General features: G+C 39.8%; 1 protein-coding gene across 2 annotated transcripts in view; it reads left to right on the top strand.

The window, feature by feature from the left end:
• The window catches only part of RSRC1 (arginine and serine rich coiled-coil 1), a 167,744-nt gene that overhangs the window by 53,868 nt on the left and 87,686 nt on the right, over positions 1-26,190 (top strand). For both annotated transcript variants that reach the window (XM_056358629.1, XM_056358630.1), the window contains one exon: positions 22,308-22,344. In XM_056358629.1, the coding sequence (XP_056214604.1) occupies positions 22,308-22,344 (37 nt within the window). The remainder of the gene's footprint in view (positions 1-22,307; positions 22,345-26,190) is intronic.

The following is a 26,190-nucleotide window of genomic DNA, read 5'->3' on the forward strand; positions in this document are numbered from 1 at the left end:
AGAATGTTCTTTAGTTCAGGGCGGAGCTTGTGGCTCACTAAACATGAAGTCTGTGGTACTGAGGAGATCTCAGGGTTACAGAATTACATTTCAGTCGGTTCAGACCTACTTTTTAAAAATGCTCATTCTTTGCATTATTGTTTCTCCTATCCTGCAAACAAAATGGGAGGGCTCAAACATTTGGATACTCCTGTTCCATTCCTTGTCATTATTTGCCTGCTGCTGTAGGAGACAGCATTAAGAAGCAGCTACTTGAAGGAGGGTGGTTCTGATCCCTTGCAGTTAAAACCAGAAGCATAAAAGTGTCATGAGCTAACTTTTTGTTTGCATATATTCCAGTGCATGCCAGCGGCGATCTGTCCTTGGTGGGTGTCTTTGTCAGATCCAGAGTAGTCTGCGGCTGGTGGGGCAATCCTCATTGGGACTTTTAGCTGGGCCCTGCTAGGGAAGCAAGTAGAGCATGTTTTTCTAAGTCAACACCATTTCATTAGAATGATTTTCCATTGAAGTGGGAAGGTTCTCAGATCTTCCCATGAAGAAGAGTGCTGAACCCAAATCTTCCATTGTGAGCCTGTCTGGCTCCCGTAAGGGAGTTCCGAATATAGCAGGTGCACACGCTCTTCATGTTGCATCTCTATTTGCAGCATCTGATCCAATCTTGGAATAAAACTTCTTCAGTTCTGCAGCAGAATCCACCAGCACGTAGAGTGCAGTGTCTCCAGCCTGCACCACATTTTATTGTGACGATACTTCAGCATCATGTTGGTTTTATTCCCTTTATTTCATAGATTATAGCAACTCCGGTGGTAACCTAATGAATCGAAGTTTTTCTCTTGCAGAAGTATGGGAATAATTTCCACTTCAGGCATCAATTTTTACATTATTTATAGTGTTAAAAGCAACATCTTTAAAGATCCTTGAAGGACAAGACTGGCAAATGCTTTGAGTGACTTTCAGGGTAGAAATGGGGAGACCCGGAGGAGGCATGTTAGATGTGCTGGTGATTCTCCTGGATTCTGACTTTGTCCTCATCTGCTTCCAGCAGCTGAAGTTCTTGTAAGACAAGGCCCATTTAATGGTGAATTATGTTGGGAATGATTTTTTTTTTTTTTTTCCCCCAGACCAAAACTGAAAAATCGAGACCAGCCCATTATTTCAAAATGGATTAAGGAATTGATCAGGAAGGTCTGACTTTGCTCAGATCAGAATCTTTTGAGGTTGCTTAATGGGATCATGCTGTGTCAAAGAGGGAAAAGGGTTTTTTCCCATTGATTCTTGTCAGGTGGGCGTCGCTCTGTGCTTTGAAAAATATTAGAGAAATGTACACAATTGATTTATAGGAGAGTGTTTAGCAGAGCGTGATGGGGAATGCTTCCTGTAACTCTACAGGGGCAGGAGGACTGAGAAGGCTTCATATGCCTGGCTTTGCCATCTCACCTTTTCCTTTTTATTTCCTCCTTTTCTCCTCTTTGTACATGCACAAAAATTTTCTCCCCATTTGCTCACCACGTAAGGAGCGGGTAATTTACTCTGAGCCCAGAGAGGAGTGTGAGGGTGGCTGGTGCCCGGGGGGGCTCTGCGAGCCCGCGGGATGGGCACGCTGGGGCAGGAGGGACCCTGCGGTTGTACCCAGGCGGCCTGGGGGGCCAAGTGAGAACTGGGTGAGTACAGGGAAAAAAGGGGCTTCATTGTCTTATTTTTTTTATTTAATTTTTTAAATTTTGGCAGTAAGTAGTTGTCAGCTACTAACAAAGTTTATGCTATGGAGCACCCACTGACAGCGAGTGGCTCAGGAGGAATGCGAGCGATCCTGTGTAAGAACCTGGATGTTCTCCCCAGCAGGAGCCTGGGGTTTGTAATGTAACGGGGCCATGGACCTGCTGAGCCGTCAGCCCCTCACAGAGGTGCGGCAGCGTGCAATTATTTAATTACTTTTTGGGTTTAGGAATTGTGATGTGGAAGTAAAAACCTCAATTTCCTGACCACATTAAATAATGTTAAAACCCCTTGTATGGCACAGTCTCTATGAAATTTTAGATAATATTGCAGCATCAATTTCTACTGGGACTTAATTTATGGCAGATCCTCTGTAAGTCAGGAGCATGAAGGTAGAAGAGAAGGTAGGGGCTTATACGCAGTGGGAGATATTAAATCTTACTTAAAAGGTCAAGATGTGTTTTGTATAGAGGAGGACAAAAGATTAAAATCCACCAATTAATTTGTTTAAAAAAACTAAACAAGCTTTAGGCCCTAGAGCTTGTTGAAAGCTATTTCCATTAACTTTAAAGGTTATGTAATAGATCTCTCCTCTTGAGAAACAGCTGCACCAATTTAATTGGAAACATCGGAGGCTTTGCTTGCTTATTTTCAATAAAGTACAGATTAAAGCACAATTTATAAAAGAAAAATAAATAATCACAGAAGCACTGTATTGAGTGTATATTGCAGCCTGTGCAGCACTTTAAAATGTTTTTCTCTTCCCACCAATCTTTTCAGTTGTTTTTCCTTTTCCACTGTGGAAAAGGCCGGACTGACATATTTTAGCTCTCATTGCTGTATTTAAGCTCTCGCTGTTTGGCAGCTTTCCCTTGCGGTGCAGTTCAGCTTTCATTTCTTTTCAGTGGTGGGCACGACAGAGAGAGGAAGGAAAGCAGAAAAGACTACAGGTAACAGCAAATGTGCTCCGTCCCACTTACCTGCTTGGGCGCCCATATGTAACATTTCTTTTTCTACTTCAATACACGTGCTGCTTTTGTCTTTTTTTAAGCATTTGGGCTATAACAGCTTAGTGAATTGATGTTAGATATTTAGACCTAGGTGTTAAACGCTTGAAATGTTTATTCTTCTGGTTATTATTTTTTGAAAGTTATGCTCTGCCCTGTCTTAGTGGTATATTCTGAATAATGGAAATACCTTATTTTTAGGTTGTACTTCTCACCTTCCCTATGGGGGAGAAATTTTCTTTTGACAGTTTTCTAGGTTTTGATGGATTTAACATCAGTAATCTGGTCATAAGAGTTAAGCGCTTTAACTAAGAATTAAGACTGAGTAATATATCTGCGCTGGTCTCTGCTGAATGGAGGCTGCACCACGTGGATCGTGGATGTGCAAATATTTCTGATGATGATCAATTTATTCAATCCAAAGTAGACCTTGACTGCTGATAATATATTTTTAATGGCATTATGTATTGAAGTTATATTGGGTCAGCATCTGAAAACTGAAAACTATCAAAAAAGCGTGAAAGTGGCAATCCCCCATGTCTTGATGCTGTCACCATATGCAGCGTCCCTTTGCCGCCTGCTGCCAGAAATCATTGCTTATCTCAAGCTTATCAGTCTTGCACTGTAACTCAAAGTTGTAAGTGATTTGTAGTGGAATTCTGTGAAGCACTTGTGGCTCATGTGCATCGCGGGAGGGAAGATGCTGTGAATTTGTGGGGATGAGTTTTGTGCCAGAGGTCCCTTGCCTGAGTTGGCGCAGGAGTTCTGGGTTACTGGCACAGGTATGGTGCACCGGCTGGGTGCGTTTATCTTGAGATATTTATCTCGAGAGATGTGGTGAGCAGCAGTGGTTTGGATCGGCGATGTTGCAGCCCTGGGTCCCGTTCTCAGCTTCATGCTGACCTCCGCTAACCCTTCCGTGAGAGGGTTTGTTAAAGGGTTGTCAGGGCGTCTGTGACTCCTCCTAAAACGAGCCTCTGGGGCATTTGTGCGCTGCCAGGTGTGCCGAGGCGCCTGGGGAAGCAAACCAGCCCGCAGCAGAGAGCCCTGAACCCGCCGGTGAGCAGGAGACATGCCGCCGGGTGCAGCGAGCGGGAGCCTCACCCCTCCTTGCTGGAGGGCTCAGCCAGCTCTTTGGGGTATTGGTGAGGCTGGAGGAATTTTTGCCATGAACAGTTCCGTTACAACAGATGTTATTTGCTTGCTCTCCCTTCCTCTTCTGTACTGCAAGTTTCAGTACAGAAACCCCCCACGCTTGTGTAACTGGTAATTATATTAGCAAATGGAAAAGATTCCCAATTATTATAGGATTTTTCTTTTTTTTTTTTTTTTTTAGAAGGCAAAGCACTCGAATGAGAAACTTCAGAAACAGCTGAAGAGGAGCAGGAACAAATCCTCATGCTGACTGTTTTTTCAGTATCAAACCATTTTTATCAACTGTTTTTATCCAACCTGTGCAAAACATTTGTAGAGAACTCTGTATATTTTTTCTGCAATTTAATGAGAATTTGATGGAATTAAGTTAAAATAATATTCTACATAAATGGATTTTCTCACAAGTCCAAATAACCTGAATAGGAGACTAATCATTGCCTTTCATTAGTGCTCCCCCCATTTAGATATTTATTTGGTTGGTTATGTTTAGGGCAAGCACATAGAGCTTTGTAGTCTTTGCTTTTAGAGAAGTAGTAACATCAGATTTTCAAAACGCTACTCAAAAATATCGCACAAAATCTTATCAAGGATCTGTTAAACCTTTTTGTCTTCTTTTTTCTGTTTAACAGAGAAAGAAATATAAGGGCCTGTAGGGAGGGTTGTGCATCGGAAGCATGAGGAAGCGCGTATCCATAGTTTCTGCATAACCGTTAAGTAGTATGGTTTCAGGGTGACCATATCTTGAACCTTTATTAGGAAAAGTGAGTTAATAAAATCGGTGAAAGACAGGGATGTAAATAATAGTAACAAGTAAAAGTCTTCATGCACATATGAAAATCTAGGATGAATGTTGGATTGTTTGCGCTGCATGCAAGAGGTCCCCACGATGTTGTTTCTTTGGCATCAAGGTACCTTCTTGGTGGGTGACGAGGAGAAGACGGTGCCTTTACTGCTTCCGACTGGCATGTGGAAGGAGCAGAAAGCTGGGAGGAGCAGCAGCAATTCTTTGATGGGAAGTAGAGCCCAAAGAAGCAATGCAGAAATTGCATTGCAGTTTGTCTTGAATATAGTGTATTGCTGATAAAGGGTGTTTAATCACAGTGCATACAATATTTTTAACAATGTATATTACCTTTCAGTGATTTTTCAAATTCTGTCCAAGTGTCTTCTAAACAATTCTGAAAATTTTACTCCAGTCGTGAGTGGGTGGCAGCTAACTTGGATAAATGATCCTTCCAGTTCTGTGATCGCATAGCCTGCTAATAAAAGCATTCTATAGGGGAATACTTCTCTTTTGGTTACAAAAGCATGCTATGTTCACGTATGGGTAATACGTATGAAAATACTTTTTATTTTCTTTCATCAGTATGGGAATAGAAGTTTCATGAACATATGGCCTATTTTTAGCATAGCGGTTTTCACACGTGATACCAGTGATATTTATTTCTGCCAGGAGAAATAAAGCGTTTAGTTTTATATGCAACATCATGCTTGCTTTTTCCTGGTCTGCCTTTAATCTAGTACTGTGTTTATGTAATGCAATAGAAATGTTGCTAACATGATTATACTTTTATGTCTTATTAGCTCAAATACTGAGTACAATAAAATGGAAAACTGTTTAAATTTTATATTTAAGTGCTTGAGATAAGAGTTCTTGTAAATGAAATGTGATTACATTTCTGTAATAGATCTTCTCTGTCTGTTAGTACTTTGTTTAGCTATGTAAATCTATTGGGATTGCTGTTTCTAAGTTCGAATTTTTTTTTATTTTTATTTTTTTAGAAATAGGCATGTAACATACTCACTGTTACACACAATAAACAATGAACAGAAATCTCTTGAAGACTCAGTGTTTCCTGTCTGAAAAAGAAAATCATTGCTAGATAGTTTTCTTTGTGGTAACCAATTTGAATTAAACATAATTCCCTAACATCACCTTGAATTTCCATCTGTGTAACCCTGATGTTCTTAAGCGTTTTGCATTTACCTAATGCTCTGGGCTATTTTCACTTAGCATGTATGGAAAACTGTGACTATCTTAAAACTGTAGATGATATGAATAACAATTGTTTGCTGATCTTACCCTGTATCTCCCTGGATAACCTGCAGTCTGCAAAGGCTGAGTAAGTGGCAGATAGCTTTTGTCATCTCTTATCCGGGCTGTACACTTGTAAGGAAGAGCAGGGATAATCGCCTAAATCTAATTAGGGGTTAAAAGAGGCCATGACTGTGATGTGGCAGTGAGACACCTTACTGTATCAATCCTGTTTGCATTAGAAAAATAAGGTTGTCATATTGATTATTCAAATTGGCTTATATTGGCCATGGCTCAATGGCTTGTATCGCAGCTGAAGCACTTGAAGGTCCCAGCTTTTCAGAGAAGACCTTTGCTTATAGCATATATTATGTGGTGTCTTGTTTGCTAATTTAAGGGTTTTAAAACTAAGACTGAGAGAGTTTTATTGTGAGAATTAAGGGTTTAAGTGACCACCAGAAAATGAAGTTGAGCTTTCATGTGCAATATTTGTGATTGCTGAAAGCTATTAAATGAAGGCCAATAAAACTGCTTTAGATCTTTTATGGAAAACTTAGTATTGGAGTTAACAGATCTTGCAGTATTATGTTTGTGCACTAATTGATGTTTAGTTCAAAGTCAAATGGAGCTAAAAAGAGGTAAAGTAATTGCATTCAGATCAATTCCACGTTCAAGAGATAGTGAATTCCCTTGGCTATGACTTTGGGGTCTATATTTTAATTAAAAAAAAAAAAATCTACCTGGTGCTGGGCTATTATAGTATTCTCAGATATTTCTCAGCACTTGGCTTTTTGTCATTTAACAATCACATCTGCTGACATCCTGCAAGTGTATAGATGCTCTACAGAGTGCTAATTTCAGCCTTCCTTGTTGCTATAGTCATGATGAATGATGTTAAGTGCCATATAGAGAATGGGCAAAAGGAAAACCTTCAAGAGGACCAACTTTTTTTTTTTTTTTTGGGGGGGGGGGGGGGAGGGGTGTGCTTTTGTGATGCACCAAGGATTATGTGCTAGGCTATGTCGTATGTACGAAGACTGGACATTTTACAGATATTTTTTCCATTGGTTTGTGCAACTTCTGTCATTACAGATGTACAAGAAAGGGAGTCCACCTTAAATCCCAAATATCAGGCAGACTTTTCAAATTTTTCTTCATGGTTGAAACGATTTCACACATCTTATATACAGTTTGAACATTTTTGTTTACCGTAGGTGTTGGTTATGCTGTGTTTCTTTCTACTGTTGGGCAAAAAAATATGCATAGCTAACTAAACTATGTTCCCCTCTGTTGCATGTAGGCACAAGGCTGATTCTTCCAGTTGTTTCCGTTATCAGCCGTTTGTACTGGTGCAAGTGTCAGCCATCCAAATGCGGACCTTGCAGGCTGACCTTGATGACTGAAAGCCACAATGACTGGAGGAAGGATATAGACTTATATATGTTATATGTTGTTTGCTTATGTTAGAACAGCATCCTGACCTGTTTTGAATGATTAGAAATTATTATGCACAAATGTTCTCGTAACTTTCCAATATCTTGCTCTACCAGAAAGTTAAGTAGGTGGCTTATCCTACCGTGCCATTGTGTAAAAGGCCACTCGGCCCTGACCATTGTTACATGAATGTGTTTGATTGCTTGGAACTGTTCCAGTTCCAGTTTCTGGGGACACTGGTTTCTGGCACTTCTTTGCAAGACATAGTAATTTTGTATATTGCGATTATAACTTTCAGCCAAAACTGAAAAATCTGGGAAAAGAGCCAATATACTAGATTATTTTTTTTCCCCCAGCAATATCAATGTGCTATTTCTGTAGATGAGTCCATCGGTCTGCGCAGTTATTCTGTATTCTGAATTTGTTATATTCTTTTTTTTCTTAAGCCTGACTTTAATCTCTTTCAGAGCACTGATACTCCAATGTTCTCTACCCAGGCCATCTAATAGTGGTTAGCAAAGTGTTCATGTTACTCCATTTAACATCAGTAAGACTGTCTGGAATACATTTCTTAATAGAGTGAAAGAAGACAAATATGAAGGGTTTTATAATAAAATAGAGAAAAATCCTTAGTTCTGATAGCATCATGGAGACGCAAAGTCTTCTGTTCGCAAAGGGGTTGCTCGCTTTAGTGCCTGCTCCTCCTTTGAATGAATATAAAAGCTTGATTCATACACGAGGGCGGCTAACTCTTGAGGCTGCCACCCCGAGCTGTCTGCCTTACTTTGCTGTAAAAATTAACATTTTAATGGAAACCAGCACCGCTTTTGGCTTGTTGTAGAGCATCAGTCTGTAATGGTTCAGGAAGTCCTGCGTGAGCAGCCAGGTAGGCGAGTGCTGGAGGCCATGTGTGATCAGATAAAATCATTTCCATCGCAGAGTTTGGTGTCTCCTCGATACAAAGTCTGCTGAGGGAGGTCTGTGTAGGTTCAGCATGTCTCCTGTCCTAAACGGTGTGAGCTGAGGTGAATGGAAGTGGGTACAGCTGAGAATACAGAGATTAGGGTAACTTGTATGGACTAATGGGCATCTAGCTCCAAGTTATTTCCCCAGAGAAGGCGACAGAACAGTGCTTGCTCAGTTGTCAGCCCGATCATCCGCATTTGCAGGTGTTCCTGTACGGTCTGTGAATCCTCTAGAAATTGCTGCTGTTGGAGGCTCTAGCAGCTTATTTGTTTGGAATTTGTTTTTATAGGATGTTTTGCTTTGCCTCCAATATTTGCAGGTACAATAGGAAGTGCTGGTTTTAATCTTCAAGCTCCAAATAGCTTAAGATCCAAGTTTCCTTGGAGCCTGCCATGTTTATGGTACTTAATTTTTTCAGGAATTCCTTGGCTTTATATTAGAAAAATAACCTTTGAGGGAAATCTTGGCTGTAGAACGAGACGTGTTTTATATTTTTGTCTTTTTCTTCTAATTTTGGTCCATTTGGTGGTAAATCAGTGGTGTGCAATACTAATTATTTTAATTTCATTGAAGGAATGCCAAAATACAAAACGCCTAGCAAGATTTCTGGTCTAGACTTTGGCCGGCCACTTCTCAACAGTTTGCTCCGTCTTGCAAAGCCAGTACTGCTGTCTGTTTTCACCGGAGACTTTCTCCGTGAAGTGCTGGGAATGCTAAATGCCAAATAAAATAATGATGTTAGTCTTACGTGGTAGTAAAAGGTTAAAAGCGTATTAATGAAAGCAAGCATTTTGTACAGTTAAATGAATAAGGCCAATGTGATGTGGTAAGAAGAGCAGGCTTAACAATTAAGGAACACGTGAAGCCTTCAGGTGGTTTCGGTGCAACTCAACCAGCATGAAGTGTTTAGTCATCATTACTTGATGTTGGGGGCTTTTTGGTTTCTTTTTTTTTTCCCCAGGATGTAAAATTTTCTACAAAAATTTTAAGCTGTGATTTACTGGAACTTAAGGATCTTTTCTTGTTTACTTGAACTCACCGTAATGCCTCGGACGTCAGATTCTAGACGCTATCTGTGCTTTCGGCACGGGCATAGCGTTGTCTTGAATACATCTATTGCTTCTGAAACTTCTCCCTAAGAAGCAGATATGTAATGAGCACAAGACCAAAAGCAATTTTAGCATTCATTAATTGTTCTCAAATAATAACAGACTTGTAAATTATATAGTCAGAGGCTATTACAAATGCTGGGGAAAGAAATAACAAATAAGCAAGATACAGACCTATTAGTGTTAGTTGTCTAGTGCGGCTGTTGAATTAGCGGAGAGTTAATTGCGCTTGGTATCAAGAGAACTATTAGCCTTGTCAGATAATTTAAAGAAATGAGCCTGTTCTCTACAATCTTGATGTAGCTGTGTTAGGTACAAATCCACTGTGACTAGGTCCAGGTGTGACAGGGTTTTTTTGACAACTGAAGCTCTTTATGCTGGAATACCAAGATGTTATCAAGGTAGGCTTCAAGTTCTGATCTTTGCTATTACACGTATTTAAAAGTGCGTTGACAAAGTCTGGGGTGATTTGGTAGTGTGCAGGTGCCCAGCACTGCTCTGGGCTTACTGCCGCAAAGGCAAAGTTGCTGAAGTGGTGACTGCTGTCAGTGGTCTGTCAGCTGCCTCCTCTTCCAAATCTCCTCCATGAGCTTCATTAGCTGGTTTTGGTTTGCTTTGGTTTTTTCCAAGCTTTCCATTAATTTTAAAGCGCTTTCAGGTTATTTTTGTCGCTGCCTGTTAGGCTTGGTTTTGGTCAGCTGTGTTTGAGAGTTGCAATCCATTCTTATTTTTCTCTGTTTTGAGGAGCTATTATTTATTTCCCTGTGTTTGTGGCCAAGGAACTAAATTCCTATCAAGCTTGAAGAACTTAGGCTCTACCTTTTTTAATTTTTACAGATTTGTCTTGCAACACAGCCCAACATGGAAGTTGTTAGAAGGTACAGCATTCCTCCTTATTGAAAGTCAGACTTGAAAGAAACCCTTTTCATATTAAATATGTTTTCAAAATTCATCTAGGCATTAACAGAACAACCTTTTAGAAGAATTTGTGAGTCTTCTGCACAAAATAAAAGGGTCTTTGTGGTGCTCTTGGTAACTTACCAGCCTCAAATTATTGAAAAGCATCTACAAAATTCTGGAGTCAGGTGGGACAAGATGCATCTGAACGCTGGGGAGGTAGTGCCGGGGTTGTGACTTGTGCCATCCCAAAATATTTACAGTGTGTTCATTTGAGCTGAAAATAGCTGCGGTACCGTAGTGATGGTAAATCCTCCAGATGTATTAATAAGGTGTTTTGTTGAGGTTCATTCAGGTTATTCATGTAATAACAGGGGCTTGTGCCTCACGTCAGACTTGTGTTGCAGAATCTTCTGAGCTGCTCCTACATCACAGCGTGTGGTCGGGCTGCTGGGAATGGCTGTCTTACAGAAACCTGGGGCTTTCAAAGGCTTTCTTTGGGGCTACGTGGAGTTGTAATAAAACAAACTGTTTAATTGTGAAATACAGCCTGAAACTAAAGTCTCTTAAGATCAGAAATGCTACAAGCTGTGTCAGCTGAAGTAGTTGAGGAGATAGAATCTAAATATTCCGAGATCAGGTGGATCTGCTTTTTTCAGAAGGAAAATTTTTTACCTTGTGTAGGAGTGAAAAGATAAGGCTATCTATCTATATCTATATCCTATCTGACATTTAAACACATTTTAAACATTTAGAGTATATTCTGAATGTGCCCCTGCATTCCTTTGGGAGATAAATGCAGGCCAGATGAAAGAACGTAGAGGAATTAAACTAAAGTGACAAAATCAAACTGCAGGGACACTAAGAGGAACAGCGCAAAAGCATTTACAAATTGGATTTTTATACCTCCCAACAGTGATGCCTAAAAAAGTGCGAGGGTTCAGTGTGCTAAAATTGGATCAAATGCAGTCGAAGCGGCGGAGTTTCAGTAAAGTGGCACTTTGTGGGTCTCAGCTGAACTTGACCACGGTTGCTAAAGTGCTGCACACATCTTCAGGAATAATGGGAATGTGAAACTACTTTTTCTTAGTCTTTGGCCTTAAAATGTGTGTGTCCTGGAGCTGTTGGGTCATCCCGGGCTTTCATCTGCACTGTGCAAACTGATCAGACGTGAATGCTAGAAACAAATACCTACCTTTACTGAAGGTAGTAGGTACATTACTCTGCTGCTTATCTTTGCTTTTTGTTCCAAATGCCTGCTTTATGGAATGGAAGGTGGGGTTTGGTTTGCTTTGTTTTTTGTTTTGTGGTTGGCTTGTTGTTTTTAAATCAATTGTTTATTTTTAAGCAGCACCAGTTGTTGTGCTGCTGCTGGCTAGAGAGGAAGGAAACTCATCCCAAATTTCTATGGCAGGCTCCTGTTTTTTCGGGACTCTCTTAGTCTTGCCTAAAGCCACGACCTGCTATTTGAAATCCATCTGTTCACTTTCTCTTAATTTGTGTTCTAAGTGCAACATCTTCTGCTCTAGCATGTGAACTTCCAATTCATTTTTATTTTATATTCTTTCTTTTTGGAAAGCACTGGCAGTAGGGCAGCAAAACTGACTGTGTTCTCATGCTGCGTAAATAGAGGCATATAGGTTTTGGGTTTGTTACAGGATATTTTTAATTATAAGAACACCTCTCTGTTTAGACCCTCTGAAGAAACTTGTGAAGCGCAAAGAACAAAATCAAAGCCTGTGAGTCTGCTGGTAACTTCTGGTGTTTAGATTTCCCATAAAAGAAACCCTGACTTGTAAAGCAGCATTTACACGAGGGGTATATGGAAAAAGTTGTCTGACTTGTCGTGATGGATTATAAAGCGATCACAAATCATCTTTGTAAGGTATGCAAATAGTGTAAGAAGTGACTGGCGAGATGGGTCCCTGAGTTTAAGGAGAATGATTTGTGCTGATTAAAAATAAAAAAAAGTATCTACAGATACGGTATTGGCAGTGAGCTCGTTGGCGTTGGGTATGGGCAACAGACCTGAGGCTGGATGAGCTTAACTCCGATAAGATATATTTAATATAGATATTAGCTGTGTTCTGTGAACTGAGATTTATGGGGATTTAAAGAAAGAAAGAGAAAAAAAACAAACCAGAGAAAAGATTTAGTGATTTGTTTCTAAAATTAGTAGAGTATTTAAGTTGTTGCTATAGAATATTCGATGATAGAATGTGTATCTGTACAGTACAACCTTAACATGCAAGTAGTATCTTACAATAGCAATTTTGAGCAATAAATGAAAGCATGAAGGTTTTTTTTCCCCACAGAGATTAGTAGATGGTTTGTGCCAGCAGATAGGTTTTAAACTTCATAAACTTCTACAAGATTATATCCTTTGGGAAGAATGCATAGCACAGAAACTTAAAAAAAAAAAAAAAAACAAACAAAACATGAAAAATCACAAATAATACAGACAAATCCTAGATTAACTTGTTTCATAGGCAGAGTGTTTGTAATTGGTAACTTTCTTTTTATTGAACATTTAATGGGGAACTGTTTATTGTTTCCCTAAGCACAATTTTCATGAGCATTTACTATTTTTTTTTTTACAGTTTATAATGAGTTTAGACAAAGATGGATCTATTCAAATGCAATGTCATTTCAGCGTGGTGTAGTGAGCTGTGTGTTCTTGAAGTATTTACAAAACATGATTACAGAACTTGTTAAATGCGCATAGGTAGTTTAAAAAATACGAAAGAAGCTTGAGGTTTCCTTGTGTGGATTTTTTTTTTTTTTTTTTATCAACAGACTGAGGGCCTAAAGGAATAGAGGAAGTGAATGGACACCAATGTATCCAAATATCTCATTTTGCCTAAAAGCAAGTGCCGGCAGATAAATGCCCATAAAGGGATTTCTTTCTTAAGCCCCATGGATTTTTTTTGCAACTTTTTGTGTGAGTTAGAAATGAAAACCATTCATCTAGTGCCCCAAAGAACGGCCTTATTGAATGGAATAACAGTGTAATGTACCATTGAAGGCAGGATTGAAAGTGATTATCTTGTTAACTCTTGACAGTTACCGCCAGCTTGAAATAGAACTGGCAGGCTTGATTTGCAAATGAATTAGAGCTTTTTCATTTTGTGCCAGGATCATCTTTTTATATTCTGATATGACAGATGCTATGTTCCACGCTTTTGTTTCTCTTCAGTTTTATACTTGCAAATAAAAAACAAAAGATTATGATAGTAATTTTATTTGCATCTTTTCTCTAGGAGTTTATTCTTTGTCTAGAAGTTTTTAATCTTATATTTTTCAAAAATTTGTTTAAGAATAGTATTGTTCCTGCAGAATAAAATTTCATTAGGTTAAGTACAGTAGTAATTGGGTGAATGAGGAGGATTTAGAAGCTTTCAGAAAATGGAAAATTGATTGTACTCGAATTGTTTTAGTGCTTAGAACATTTACATTTTCTCACTGAATTACACTTAAATTTAATGTTCTTCAGTACTAAGAGTTGAGTGCAGCTGAGGAAAACCTAACCTTTTAAATATTTATCCTAACAGTATGCTAATAGAAATACATGTGTAATTAGTTTCAGACTTAATGCTGATAAACTGTGTTTATATTCTGCAGCCATCCAAACACAGATGGTAAGGTGTTAGGTATGATAATTATTGTGCACTCTTTATATGTTCCTCATTAACCTGTAACACTCTTTACTAGTCCGGAGAGTTTTTACTATAGTTATGCTTACCAACATTAAAACTTGTTCTGCTTTGTTTAATATGCAGTGCAGTGTTCTGTGCATTTACACTGCTGGGCTTTTTGCTACTTTTGTAATCTATTCTGTTCTTTGAGGCTAATTAGCAACACTTCCTACTACCACTAATGTCCATTACGGAAATGTTTTCATACACTTTCACCTACAGGATGTGTTTTAATTGAATATCTACTAAATAATATTACAGAAAAGGTAAAACAGGCCAAAGTTGTCTAATTTATTTAAGACTGGTTGACAGAGATAGTGACATTCCAAAACCCGAAGCTTAATTGTTTATGTTTGCTGGGAATGTCAACGCTGATTAACAGGGTTCTACTCTTTGTGAAGGGAACCATGTGCACAGAGCAGGAAGACAAAAACCCACCCAGAACCCAGGGAAAAAGCCAACAGAACCTCACTCCACATACTCTGAGGACTCCAATGTTACGAGGTCCTTGGAGTTGCCGGGTTTATCCGAGAGATGGCTTGAACTAGCAACGAGGAGAAAGAAATCTGCTTTGATAATTTATGAGATTTCCATATCTGACCTGAAGTCTCGGTAAAACAGAATTGGGAGATTTTGGGGTAGTTATCTTGGCTATCATTTATCTGAGAAATACTTATGGAGGAAAAGGGATGATTTTTTTTTTTTTTTTGTAGGGTCTGTTTGAAAATATTGATTCTGTCAACATGGTATTTTTTTGCCCCTCTATTTAGTTTCAGTATTTATTTCAATTGCATAAAATCTTGCATTTTACTCTGTGAGGCAGGGTTATATGTATTTTTTTTTCTTCTCTTGAATATTTCATAAGGTCTATTGGGTACTGATTCTTCTTCTCTCTAGGATAACATATTATGGAAATTGTTTCACCTTGTGTCCTGTTTAAAGTCCCTGGTTTTAGCATGATTCAATTTAGTTTGCATTATACTCTACTGAGTTCTTCAGCAGTTCCAAGTTATTCCATATGTGTTTGTGTGGGGGGGTGACTTCTGCTTTTCTTCCTGCTTTTGATAAGTGACCTTCATATGATCTTCTTGAATCTTTGTTACATTTAAATTTATTAGGAATTGGCCAAACTTCTTACCATTTTTTCCCAAGTGAAATCAATTATTTGGATGACTGTAGTGAGCGAGCCACTGAGCATACCACCACCAGCTTTGGAGTCTTTGTACTTCAGGATCAGTTCCAGATCGTTTGAGTCTGATACGAAGTAAGAGCAAACGAACATTCCACCCTTTCAAAAATGTCATGGATGCTTTTTCTAGCAGAGGGTAAGATTCTTTAACCATTTGCTCTTTTTCGTGAGAGTTTGTTCTGCACAAAAGATTGGAAAGAGCAGCAGAAATTTACTAGTTCAGCTATATCTCATCTTGTTGAGCTCTTATGTGAGAAAGAAAATTCTCAACCTAATGTATTATGTTGGTTTTCTGGATGCTTAGTGCTATTGGAGTAACAGCCAGATGCCTGTCCTGTGTTTCTTTTCACCGGTACCCTCTCCGATGTTGGCACTGCATACCTAAATTATTTTCACTATTTTATTTTGTAGTCATTTTATTGTTTGCTTTGATCTCCAATAATGGAAGAAAACAGGGGTTTTAGGTACAAGGAGCCACAACTCTTAAAGCCATTACAACTGTCAAGGGATTCACATGGTATTGAGAGTCTGTGTAACTTACCTAAGTAGTAGGTTGCAGAGATTTTGATTTTTGTTGTTGGTAATATCATTTGCATACGTTATTTGGTTACTTTGGTTACATTTTTGTGTAAAAGAGGCAGGAGGAAATACCTTTCTTTTATGGATTTCTCCTCTTGCCTTTTGCATACTCCCTTTGATGTAACTTCCACTTACGGCAACAAAAATATAGCCCTGCTTTTCAGGTTTTTCTTCATAACCCTGAGGAGGTTGAAGTGGGTAGTGTTGAAAAGCAACGTGTTTGTTGTAGTTCTGTTTCTGCACGTTACGTGCTCATTGCCAGCAGTTCTGCCAGACCGTCGGGTGGCATTGGACCAGCTTGGCGTTGAAAGTCAGTAGGGGTGAGTTTACCTGTTCACCCAGGCGAATCGGCACCGTCCTCCAAAAGATAGTGTCAGAGGAGAGGACAGGCACAGGGCTTAGATTTTTGTGTGATCTTCGCTGCGTCTTTCAAAGCCTACTGAAATAAGCGTCCGTGGTCTGAAATCGGATTTGGAAACATTAGCCTATAATTTCACAGACAGCACGGTAATACAAAACCTATATAACTGAGTGGAATACGATGGGGGTACCCATTTTGAAAAACTGCGCCCGGGGCTCTATAACTCTGAAGCTGAAGGTCAAGCTGGCTCAGGGAAGAACTTCAAGCATGTTGTCCCTTCTGAGCAGTCGCGGTGCAGACGCCATAATCGGGTGCTTTTGCTCTAGTTGTTGCCAATAGGGAGAAAGTACTTTTTTCTGTAGCAGGCTTTTATTTTGCTGGAATTGAACAAAGGCATGATCTGGCCATGACTCTTTTACTCCTGATGTCTGGCATGTTCTCTGAGCTTAAGATTACTTAGGGAAGTTATTCCAGAATACAGCGTGGTTTAAATGTTTGCGTAAATGCGTCACTAAACAGTGATAAGGTCACAAGTACATCGTTCAGGCTACCCAGCCAGTTGTGATTAAACTGTGTGTAAGTACACATGATGCTGTATTCCAAAATGTGCATGCACGATAAAAATTAGAAAAAAAGTTAAAAACCTCAGGGGGAAAAAACTATTCTTTATTTTCCTCCTCCTCTAAAATTGGCTGCCTGGAACACCTTCAATCTGATTGTACAGACTTTTGAGGCCGACGAAAGTAAATCCAGCAAAAATTGAATATATAAAATAAGAATATATAAAAGTGGGGGAGCAGTTCTCCATCTTAGAGATGTCCCAGGGCTGAATTAAATAGTGTGTAATGATGTGGAAAGCTAATTTTGTCTTCCCAGGAATACACAGAGCCCAGCTCTAGTCTTGGAAATTATGAGATATTTGCCTTTAAACTCACCATTGGGAGAGCTGATCTTGCCACAGGTTGGCAGAGTTTTGGATGGGTGATTTCCACATTCTGAGGGAGAGAGGAAATTGTTACCAGCTGTTGGTGGTGGTGTTTTCTGGGATTTGGAGTATTAATGCTGCTAGATTGAGCAGTTGTGGCAAGTGTAATAAATTCCATATCCAAATCTGATTTAGATTTGTTTGATTATCTATTTTTACAGTGCCTACTGACAAGCAAAGCATCTCTTAGCAGAGCACTTTTGAGAAGACTATGAGTGTCAGAAGCAGAAAATGATGTGGCAAAGGCCTCGTGGAATTTGAGATGCCAATCTGCTAAAATAAAGATGATACACAGAAAGGAAGGTCTAGAGACAGCTGACTAGTCTACTTCTCCCATGGCTGTCACCGCCACTGTAGTTGTATTCGGTAGGACTGCTTGTCACTTTGACTGTGTTGGGTCAGCATAGATTCCTCACACTGAAGAAGCTGAAGGCAGGAGAGGCAGTGGCCTCACATCTTCTTTTCCATAGCCCTTGGTATAATTCCTAATATCTAAGGCATATTTTTGTTCATTTCTGTTTTCTCTTCTATCTACCTTCAACACAGAGCTTAGGGAGGTGGGAGAAAGGACCAGACCACCACTCCGGCTTGGTTTTGCGTAGTATTTATGCTTATTTAGATTATTGTTATATTATGTTTAGCCCATTTTCTGTTTCTTGTATTGGTGAGTGTTTACTATATAGCAACTGCTGAAGTTTATAGAGAGCTCTGAAGCCTTCTGAAGAGGTTCGGCTGTTCATTTTGAGGCAATGTGTCTAGAGTACGAGTTGGGGCTGATAACATGCAGAAGAAAGCAGGTGGGTGTGCTACTGGGAGGAAGGTCTGTGGGGAAGGCCATTAGATGACAGCAAGCAGCAGAAGCATCTTAATGTGAGGATAAAGAACAGAAACACATGAGGTTCTTTCAAGAACATCTTTCACTGTGAGGTTCTTCATCCAAGAGGAATTAATTGAAAATGATGTTTGACAGATTATTGAAAGGATTGTGAGATGTGATTGTTGAACGATCCAAGACAATTTTAAGAGTGAGAGCCCTCTATGAAAATGATCTGTAACCAGTTGGGATAATGCTGCCTGATCAACAATGCTGACACATTGGCATTCGTGGGGAGTGGAGGTAAAAAGCCTTCGCCCGGAGCGCTGCGTGTGACCTGGTTCCTGCACTTAATGTGGTGGGACTGCCACCCTTGCTAGCTACGAGGTGATTTATTCATTTGGCTTCTGAGGAGAAGAATGAGAGACACTGGGACTGTTCTGTCAGGGGCTGGAGCACTTGCCTGGTGAGGGGACCTGAGGGTTGGGGTGGTTCAGCCTGGAGAAGAGAAGGCTCTGAGGGCACCTGGCAGCAGCCACCCAGCCTGGGGAGGAGGGAGATCACCACGAGAAGGAGCCAGGCTCTTGGGACTGGTCTGTGGTGGGAAGGAAGGGGCAACCAGCACAGGCTGAAGGAAAAAAAAAAAAAGAGATGTTTGGAGGGGGTGGAAGGGAAGGATGGTCCCAGTGCGGACACTGAATCCGTGAGATGGTTTGCCTGCGACAGCTGGGCTTTCAAGAGCAGCCTGGATGAAGCTGAGCAGCCTGGATGAAGCTGAGCAGGCATAGGTCTGCATGCCTTCAGCCCGGGCTACCTGCGGGTGATCCACACTCACAGGTAATCCATCACATTATTCTACCGCCTGTGGATTCTAACCAAAAAAACTATGGCAAAGAAAACTTCTTAACTACAAATATAAGGGCAGCGTTGAGAAGGAGTTAATAAGAACTTGAGAGGAACCGAAGAATGTGGGCTGAAGTGGTTTGTTTTCATTTGGACTAAATTTTTTACAAATGTAGAATACTTCCAGTTTGATACTACTGATCTGAATAGCAGCATGAATCTGAATAGCTCTCAACTGTTTGTCATTTTTTTAAGGAGGATAACAGACACCTACTAACAAGCTCAATTGCCTATTTTAGTGATAAGCAAAAATATCTCTGAGATTTCTTTGGTTTTAGGGAACCTGACAGTAATAAAATAAGCCCCTGGCATCCGTAGTGTGGTGTTAATGCTAGCTTCTTGAGGGTGCTTTGCTCCACAGGTCCGGGTCTAAATGTATCCAGTAATTTGTTTAGCTCTGTTGTGCAAAAACAAGTATTAGTTCTACAGTTCCCATGTGAAACTGCTATAAATGTATTAAGATTTCACAAATAATTTCCTTTTTATTTTATCATAGCTAAAGTTTGGATATTTTGAAGATACTGCATATTATTCAGCCACCTTGATTAATGGTTAGTTTTTTATGGGAACCTACATTTATGTACGTGAATATATGTCCAGGTTAAAATCAAGATTTCCAACAAGTGCTAGTGAATATTTTTAGTTTACTGGCAAAGGAACTTGCACTACTAAGTTAACGCTGCCTCAGTTAGTTACCGGCTACACTTGCTAAATTGAATTCCTGGCTTGTTGTTACAGGCCCCTTGTGACCACAGTTCAAATTTAGCTGCAATTTTTTCCCCTGGCATTACCAAAAGCTAACATTTGGATTAGCCAGAGTATTAAGCTTGCTGTGTTTAATGTATGATTTTAAAGTATGTGCACGTCAACTAGTATTTTACAGCACAAAGTCTTGCCTATAGTGGGGAAACACAATTCCAGAGCTTCTCTGATGGAAAAAAGAAAAACTCAAAAATAAAACCAAACTTGCCTAATGCATCAAAAAAACCAAGCGTGGCACCCTGGAGGCGTTCTGAAAGGCAAATATGTGTCTTGTTGGGAACTACGTGGTGTGGTGTAGAAACTGAGTAAAACGTTATTATGAAATGATACATGATATCAGAATGATATAAAATTAATATAATTTTCTTATGGTGTTCCTATATAGGAGTATTATAATAGTGGATGTGCATAAAACTGCTCTTGTCTTTTATTTGTAGCGTTTAATGGTATTAATGGTTAAGGTATTCTGTAGGCATCCAGGGTTATGTACTAGACTGAGCTGTAGCAACAGGTCTGATTTTTGCATAACACAATATTTGAAGTATAGTATTAATGGGAGTCTTAGTTGTATAATTATTGTTTAACTAGAAAGATAAAATTATGCCATGGCTTTACTAGTTGTCACCACTGATTGATGCACGGCAGCCTCTGGCTGGGAAGAGGTTTTCATTGGAAGTGACAGGTGCCACAAGGTTTATTTAGGACAACCTCAACCTTGTCCTGGTTAGTTTGATAATGTTTGCCTTATGTATGTTCAACCACTCCATTTCCTGCGTTAGAGCCTTGTGTTACACCAATATTACTATCTGTGCTGCCTCAACTACAAATTGGATGAACAGCCAGTGACACTTTTTCAATATTATTACATTAAACCAAGTGGATTTTGATTGATAACCTAATATTCAACTAATGCAAAACATCAATCATGGCAAGTATATTAATTATTTAATATTGCGGTCTAATTCAGAAATCGATGTGCTGCATGAGGGGAAGGGAAACTCAGTGTTCCCAGAAGACTTAAAGACAGGGAATGATTAAAAAAAACCCAACCCAACAAACAACAAAACCCTGCTGTACTCTTGTGTGTTAGTTCGATACAAATCTTTATTCATTTGCCAATAATCTCTTCGCATTTTCCACTTCGGGACCTTTTTTATCAGTTTTGAGACCTATAATTGAATTAAGTCTGCTTTCAGCACAGGGCAGAAGGAGTTGCACAAATATTGATGAAGTCATGACAGGGACAGCGCGGGAGACAGAGCACTAACAGGGCAGGTTTTATGCCATTAGTCGGGAGCTCCTCGCAGCAGTGTCTTGCATCCAGCTTCCCAAGTAATTAAATTCTTCACGGCCATTTAGCACATCAAAAATAGACGTGGGAGATGATTTTTATTTCAATACTGAATGGATGTAAATGATGAGTTCTCATTTCAAAATACAAAATAACAGCGTGAGGAAAGGGCATCTTTTTCTCTTGCTTCATTCATGGTACATTCAAATGGGACCCAAGTGTGTGGCAGAGCTTTTTTGAAATGCGTGTGAAGTTATAAATAAAAGCTTTCTGTAAAAAGTCTAAAATACAGTACAGCAAGGTGATACAGCGTGTGCTTGAACGTAGCCTCACTCGGCATCCAGTGAGATGCCATCCCTTTGGCCCTTTGTGTGTGTATCTCTGCCTCGCGCCTTTCGCAGCCTTACCAAGCACTGCAGGGAGCGCAACCCTCGGCTCGCACCGCTTGCTGTCTCAGAGGGATGCAGTGGGGTTTTTGCTCCTGTGGCTTGGGACGGTTGAGTAATTTGTTGAAAAGTTAGTATTATACATCCATGCTACGCTAGATAGTTTGCTAAGTGATTACCTGACGTCCTTGCGGGTGGTTCAGTGCGGGTTTGCCGTGGGTACAGCCGCCGTCCCCAAGGCGCGGTTACACTGCGGGCAGCGGGTACCGCCTGGGGGCAGTGGGAGCAGAGACAGCCCCAGTGCGTAGGGGCCTGGGAGTTGGGGATTTTTAAAATTTGTTTTCCCTTAGTTTTCTTTCAGGTTATCTTTTTATTTATTTATTTTTATATATATAGCAGGCTATGTTGAGGATTAATTCTCACTCTGAATTCTCCGTGCTTTTCTGGGTTTTTGCTTTGACGGTTTGGTCTGTTTTTCTGCAGCTGTCTTTGTGCAACATTACTTCTCATTTTTGTGTCTGTACATTTGTATTTTTTTCAGCTGTCAGAAATCAAATGCAAAGTTCTACTGCGGCTGCCACGACCTAGTTAGTTAATGTACAATTTGTTCAGCCCATCACCTTTGTAAACAGTCACAGAATTTTATTACTGAAGCAGTGGCAAAGCAGAACCATGAGCCACTGATTGTGGATGTGATAAATAACATTATGCGCCGTCTTGTTTTATTTCCAATATGAATAGTCGCTTAATTATTGTAAAAATGTTGTTTCTTTAAATGAGTGCCCTGTTGCATTGCTACCGTTTATTGCAATTTCAGGGCAGCTAAAATTTGAAGTTTTAAATAATTCTGTAGTTGTGCATTAGGATAATTGATACTTTTTAGGTATTGCAATGATTAAGATATTAAAAGTAAACATTTTACCTACTCGAGAAATTACATGGCTTTGACATTTCAGAGTTAAACATGAATCATTATAGACAAGGGTTTAGCAACTATTTAGAACTTTTGTTTCTCTGTTACAGGGACTCTGGAAACATCAAAGCTGGATTAGAACATCTGGTAAGTTTTAATTTTCTCTTGAACATTTGCATCATCTTTGATATCTGCATTCCAAATGAACACTTTTGAATGAGCTTTGAATACCTTGAATTGAGAAAGTCAACCATTTCCCAGAGGGTCAGCTTACTGTTATTATGTGAAGGCACTTACATTTTCATTTATCTTACCGTTTCAAGGGAATTTTAATTTTTTTAAATTACTTTTTTTGATGTAGAGATGAAATAAAATGGACTACAATCCTTGGATTGATGATTGCCTTAATTATAAACAAAAATTGTTTGGTGTTGGATTTTTGGCATATCCTGATCTGAAAACAACAAACTTGTGATTAAAAAAAAAAAAAAAAAAAGACACACACACAATCAAATATTGCATGCATAAATATGGTATGTATTAGTAATTTGAAGTCTGTGAAAGAAGTGCTCAGCTTTGTTTTTTCTCTTGTCTTTGCTTTATGAATAATGTATTGACTTAAATTCCATTCAGTGCTGCAATATAAAATAATTATTGAGGGGCAAAATATTTTTGGTTTAAGTAAACATATTAAAACCGCAAGTGATGGCAAGACATACTTAGCATTAAAAACTAATCAGTTGATCAAAACTGGAAAAAGTACAATATTGTCACAAGTCTGAAGCTCGTTGAGCCTAGGATGTTAGTATCAGCAGTCATCAGAACATTAAGTAGTTCATCTAAACAGATTATTAAATCCCATTAAATCAAAATATTCACTATTAACAGCACGTATATCCCAGTACATCATGAGAAGTGTTTAGGTTCATGTTTAATTTTTCCATATAATATCTAAATAATATATACTGTTCTGTACCGCTAATAAAATAAAATCTTATCACAATGTATTGCAGGAGCATTTGAAAAAATTGCTTTTCTGTTGTTGCTTCCCATTTTGGGAATCGCTTGGGAAATATGATTTGTAGGAGCTTGTGTACCAATATCTTCTTGGAGTAACAGCGGGATGAAAAGGATGTATATTCTGGCATAGTTGTCAACAGTTTCCCCTTTATAATGGTGGCATATTAAATGTTCCATTGCAACTAGTATTTTGAATCTGTAAATGGAATAAATAGCTGAGCGTTATGAATAGTTCGTAGAGCAGTTTGAAAATTAATCTTGTTTGCGAGTTCCATTGGTACCTTGCATGCTAGTTGAATCTCTTAAATAAATTTTTAAAATGTTTCATTCCTCTGCTGGTGTCAGGTAGTTGTAATCTGATGGGTTCAGAGAATTTTTCTAATGCATTATAAAGATGCTGTAGTCTTGACAGATGACCATGACTGGTACTTTTTCTAAATTGGGAGTGCTGCAGGAGCTGGAGCTGCAGGTCTGATTTATGGTGTCACCTCCCAGCAGCAGGTGCAGAAGGAGGCGGCTCTTGGGGGTTTGAGTAGCCTGGGGAGGGGGTGGACCAGGAACAGAGTTCACTGGTGTTCAGGGTTTCTCTGGGATTTGGGGAAAAATGTACTGGGAAGGTGCTCGGCAGGGTAGTGACACCTTGACTTCTTAAGGGGTAACTCACTAGATGTTCAAATAAGATTTTGTCTTCATTACGTATGTTAGCTGCTCCGTCTTTATGCTGGAAACTGTTTTATATCTCAACGTTATGTCAGGCAAGTTCACAAAGACCTTTTGGACTCCCAATAAATTGTAGGGGCATTCCTCAGAAGCATTAAGCCACAGGAATGCTCTGAGTCTACTACTTCCAATTACTGCATCTCCAAATACTTGCTTGTAAGGAAGCTTTTTTCCCCTTAAGGAAAAAGACGAGTCTTTATATTGATTTGGCAATTTGTTATTTAATCCCTTCTGTATAAAAGAGTGTTTCACAATTTGTGATACCATCTTTATGGGGTCTGAATGTTCCCATTAGGTTTATCTGTGTTCGTATCCCATTCACTTGATTGCAGCCTGTTTTACTGCTTACCCTTGTTTAAGTAGCTTCTGCCGTCCTGGTATCTAGTGCCTACCTGCACACCGGAGCAAAATACAGTGGTAGAACAACTGCTGCTGCAAAAAAATACAGTAAATATTTTACAGATTGTTATTTGGAAATACCTCCAGTTTAAACCCAGAAAATATCTTCTTTGTAAACTGGAGAACTTGCCAGCAGGCCCACGCGCTGTTCCTGGGGGTGGGATGGAGCCGGCCCCCCAGAGGGAGCTGTGCTGGGCACTGCTGCTGGCGGGGGGTCCCCCAGCCTGTCTGGCCGACCGCACTGGGGGTCGCAGCTGCACTCCCCGTGGATGGCACCCACAGTGACAGCTGCTCAGAAGATTGATTTTTTTTTCTTTCAGCTAGTTAAGAAAGGAAATTGCAAAGTTGTAAGTGTAGGGGAGTTAGTCTTGTATTCCAAAAATGTTTGTGGTTGTTTGCTAAATTGTACTTGGCTAATTCCTTTTCCAAGTAACATGCTTTAACAAACTGTAGAAACCTTGGAACAGATGAGTTATATATCTGCAACCCTCAATAGGTCCTGTTTTCTATTAATAGCCCTACTAAAAAAGAACCATGGAGCCATACTTGTGGTTTATTCATTAGAGATGCCTTATTTGTGTCTTTTGTATAACATTTCAAAGCAATAACCTGCTTGTCCTTGTGGTCAAGCAGCAGAGTCTGTCCATTTTAAATGATGAAGAGAACCTGTCATTAATAGCTTGTTGAGCCCATCAGCGGTTTGTAAGAATATCTTTATTGTCTGCCAAGAACGCAGGCGCTCCCCGCGCTGCGTGTTGGTCGATCGCCCTCAGCGGGGGCAGCCCGAGCTCCCGCGGCGCTGCCCATCGCAGTGCGTGTGCTGCTGGCGCTCCCTGCTTCTGCGTGTGCAAAGTGCCACAGGTAGTGTGTGTCAAGGTCAGGGATTTGTAACTGATGCTGGTTGACTCCATCTGGCAGCCCTTCGTAGTTTTGAAAGAGATCTCTGGTAGAAAAAATTGCATAGGTGATGAACCAACCCCCAAAAGAACCCCAAAACCCCAACCGCAAGAAGCCCCTCCTTTATCCAGAAAGTGTCAATACTTGCTTACTGGCTATCGCTATTTTTTTGCCTTGGAGCTCGATTTCGGCGGTCAGCCCCCCCGGGTTTGCACTGGATCGGTTTCAGGCTTCTGGTGATTACAGCTCAGTGGTCCTAGTGTGGCCACCGGACAGCGGTGTCTAACAGAATTGTTGGCTTCCTAATGAGCTATAAAACCAAGCAGCCAATTATTTGTGTTCACAAACAATTAATTAACACTCTTAATATGAGTAATTATGTTTATCTTGCTATCCTGGCAAAATTCCACGCTGGTCAATTATATCCTGCAAGCTTGAATTCTCTCTTATTGAAGAAGTGTCAGGCTGAATGGATGATTGGGTTTTTTCCTGTTGAAATAGTATTTAATTGGAAACAAGATTTTTTTCACAAGTTGTGTGGGGTTTTTTGGCTTTTTTTTTTTTTTTTAATTTAAAAAGGCATTTCTTTCCACATGTCCTTCTGTAAGATGCTAATTATCAAAACCTGAAAAGAATTCTTTTAGGACTGTGGTGTTTGTAATTTTCACCCCCATCTTCCACTCTTGGCTTCCACCCCAGCTGGGTGAGATGGCTGGGGAGGCCCCTCCGGAGAGGACGCTTGAGCCCGGGAGGTACGAGGCAGCGTTAGAGGAGCACAGGAGCATGGCAACGGGGTGCAGCAGCAGCATTTCAGCACGGAGTTCACTTTTTCTCATCAGAAAAGAGGGTATTGGGTGAAGTCTCCCCGCTCTGGCACGAGAACAGGCACACGGGCGGGACACATGCAGGCGATGCAAACGGGTTGTCCAAACTTTATAACTTTATTTTCTTCCCATT

This window comes from Falco biarmicus, chromosome 13, assembly GCF_023638135.1.
Source record: "Falco biarmicus isolate bFalBia1 chromosome 13, bFalBia1.pri, whole genome shotgun sequence".
NCBI classification, from domain to species: Eukaryota; Metazoa; Chordata; class Aves; order Falconiformes; family Falconidae; genus Falco; species Falco biarmicus.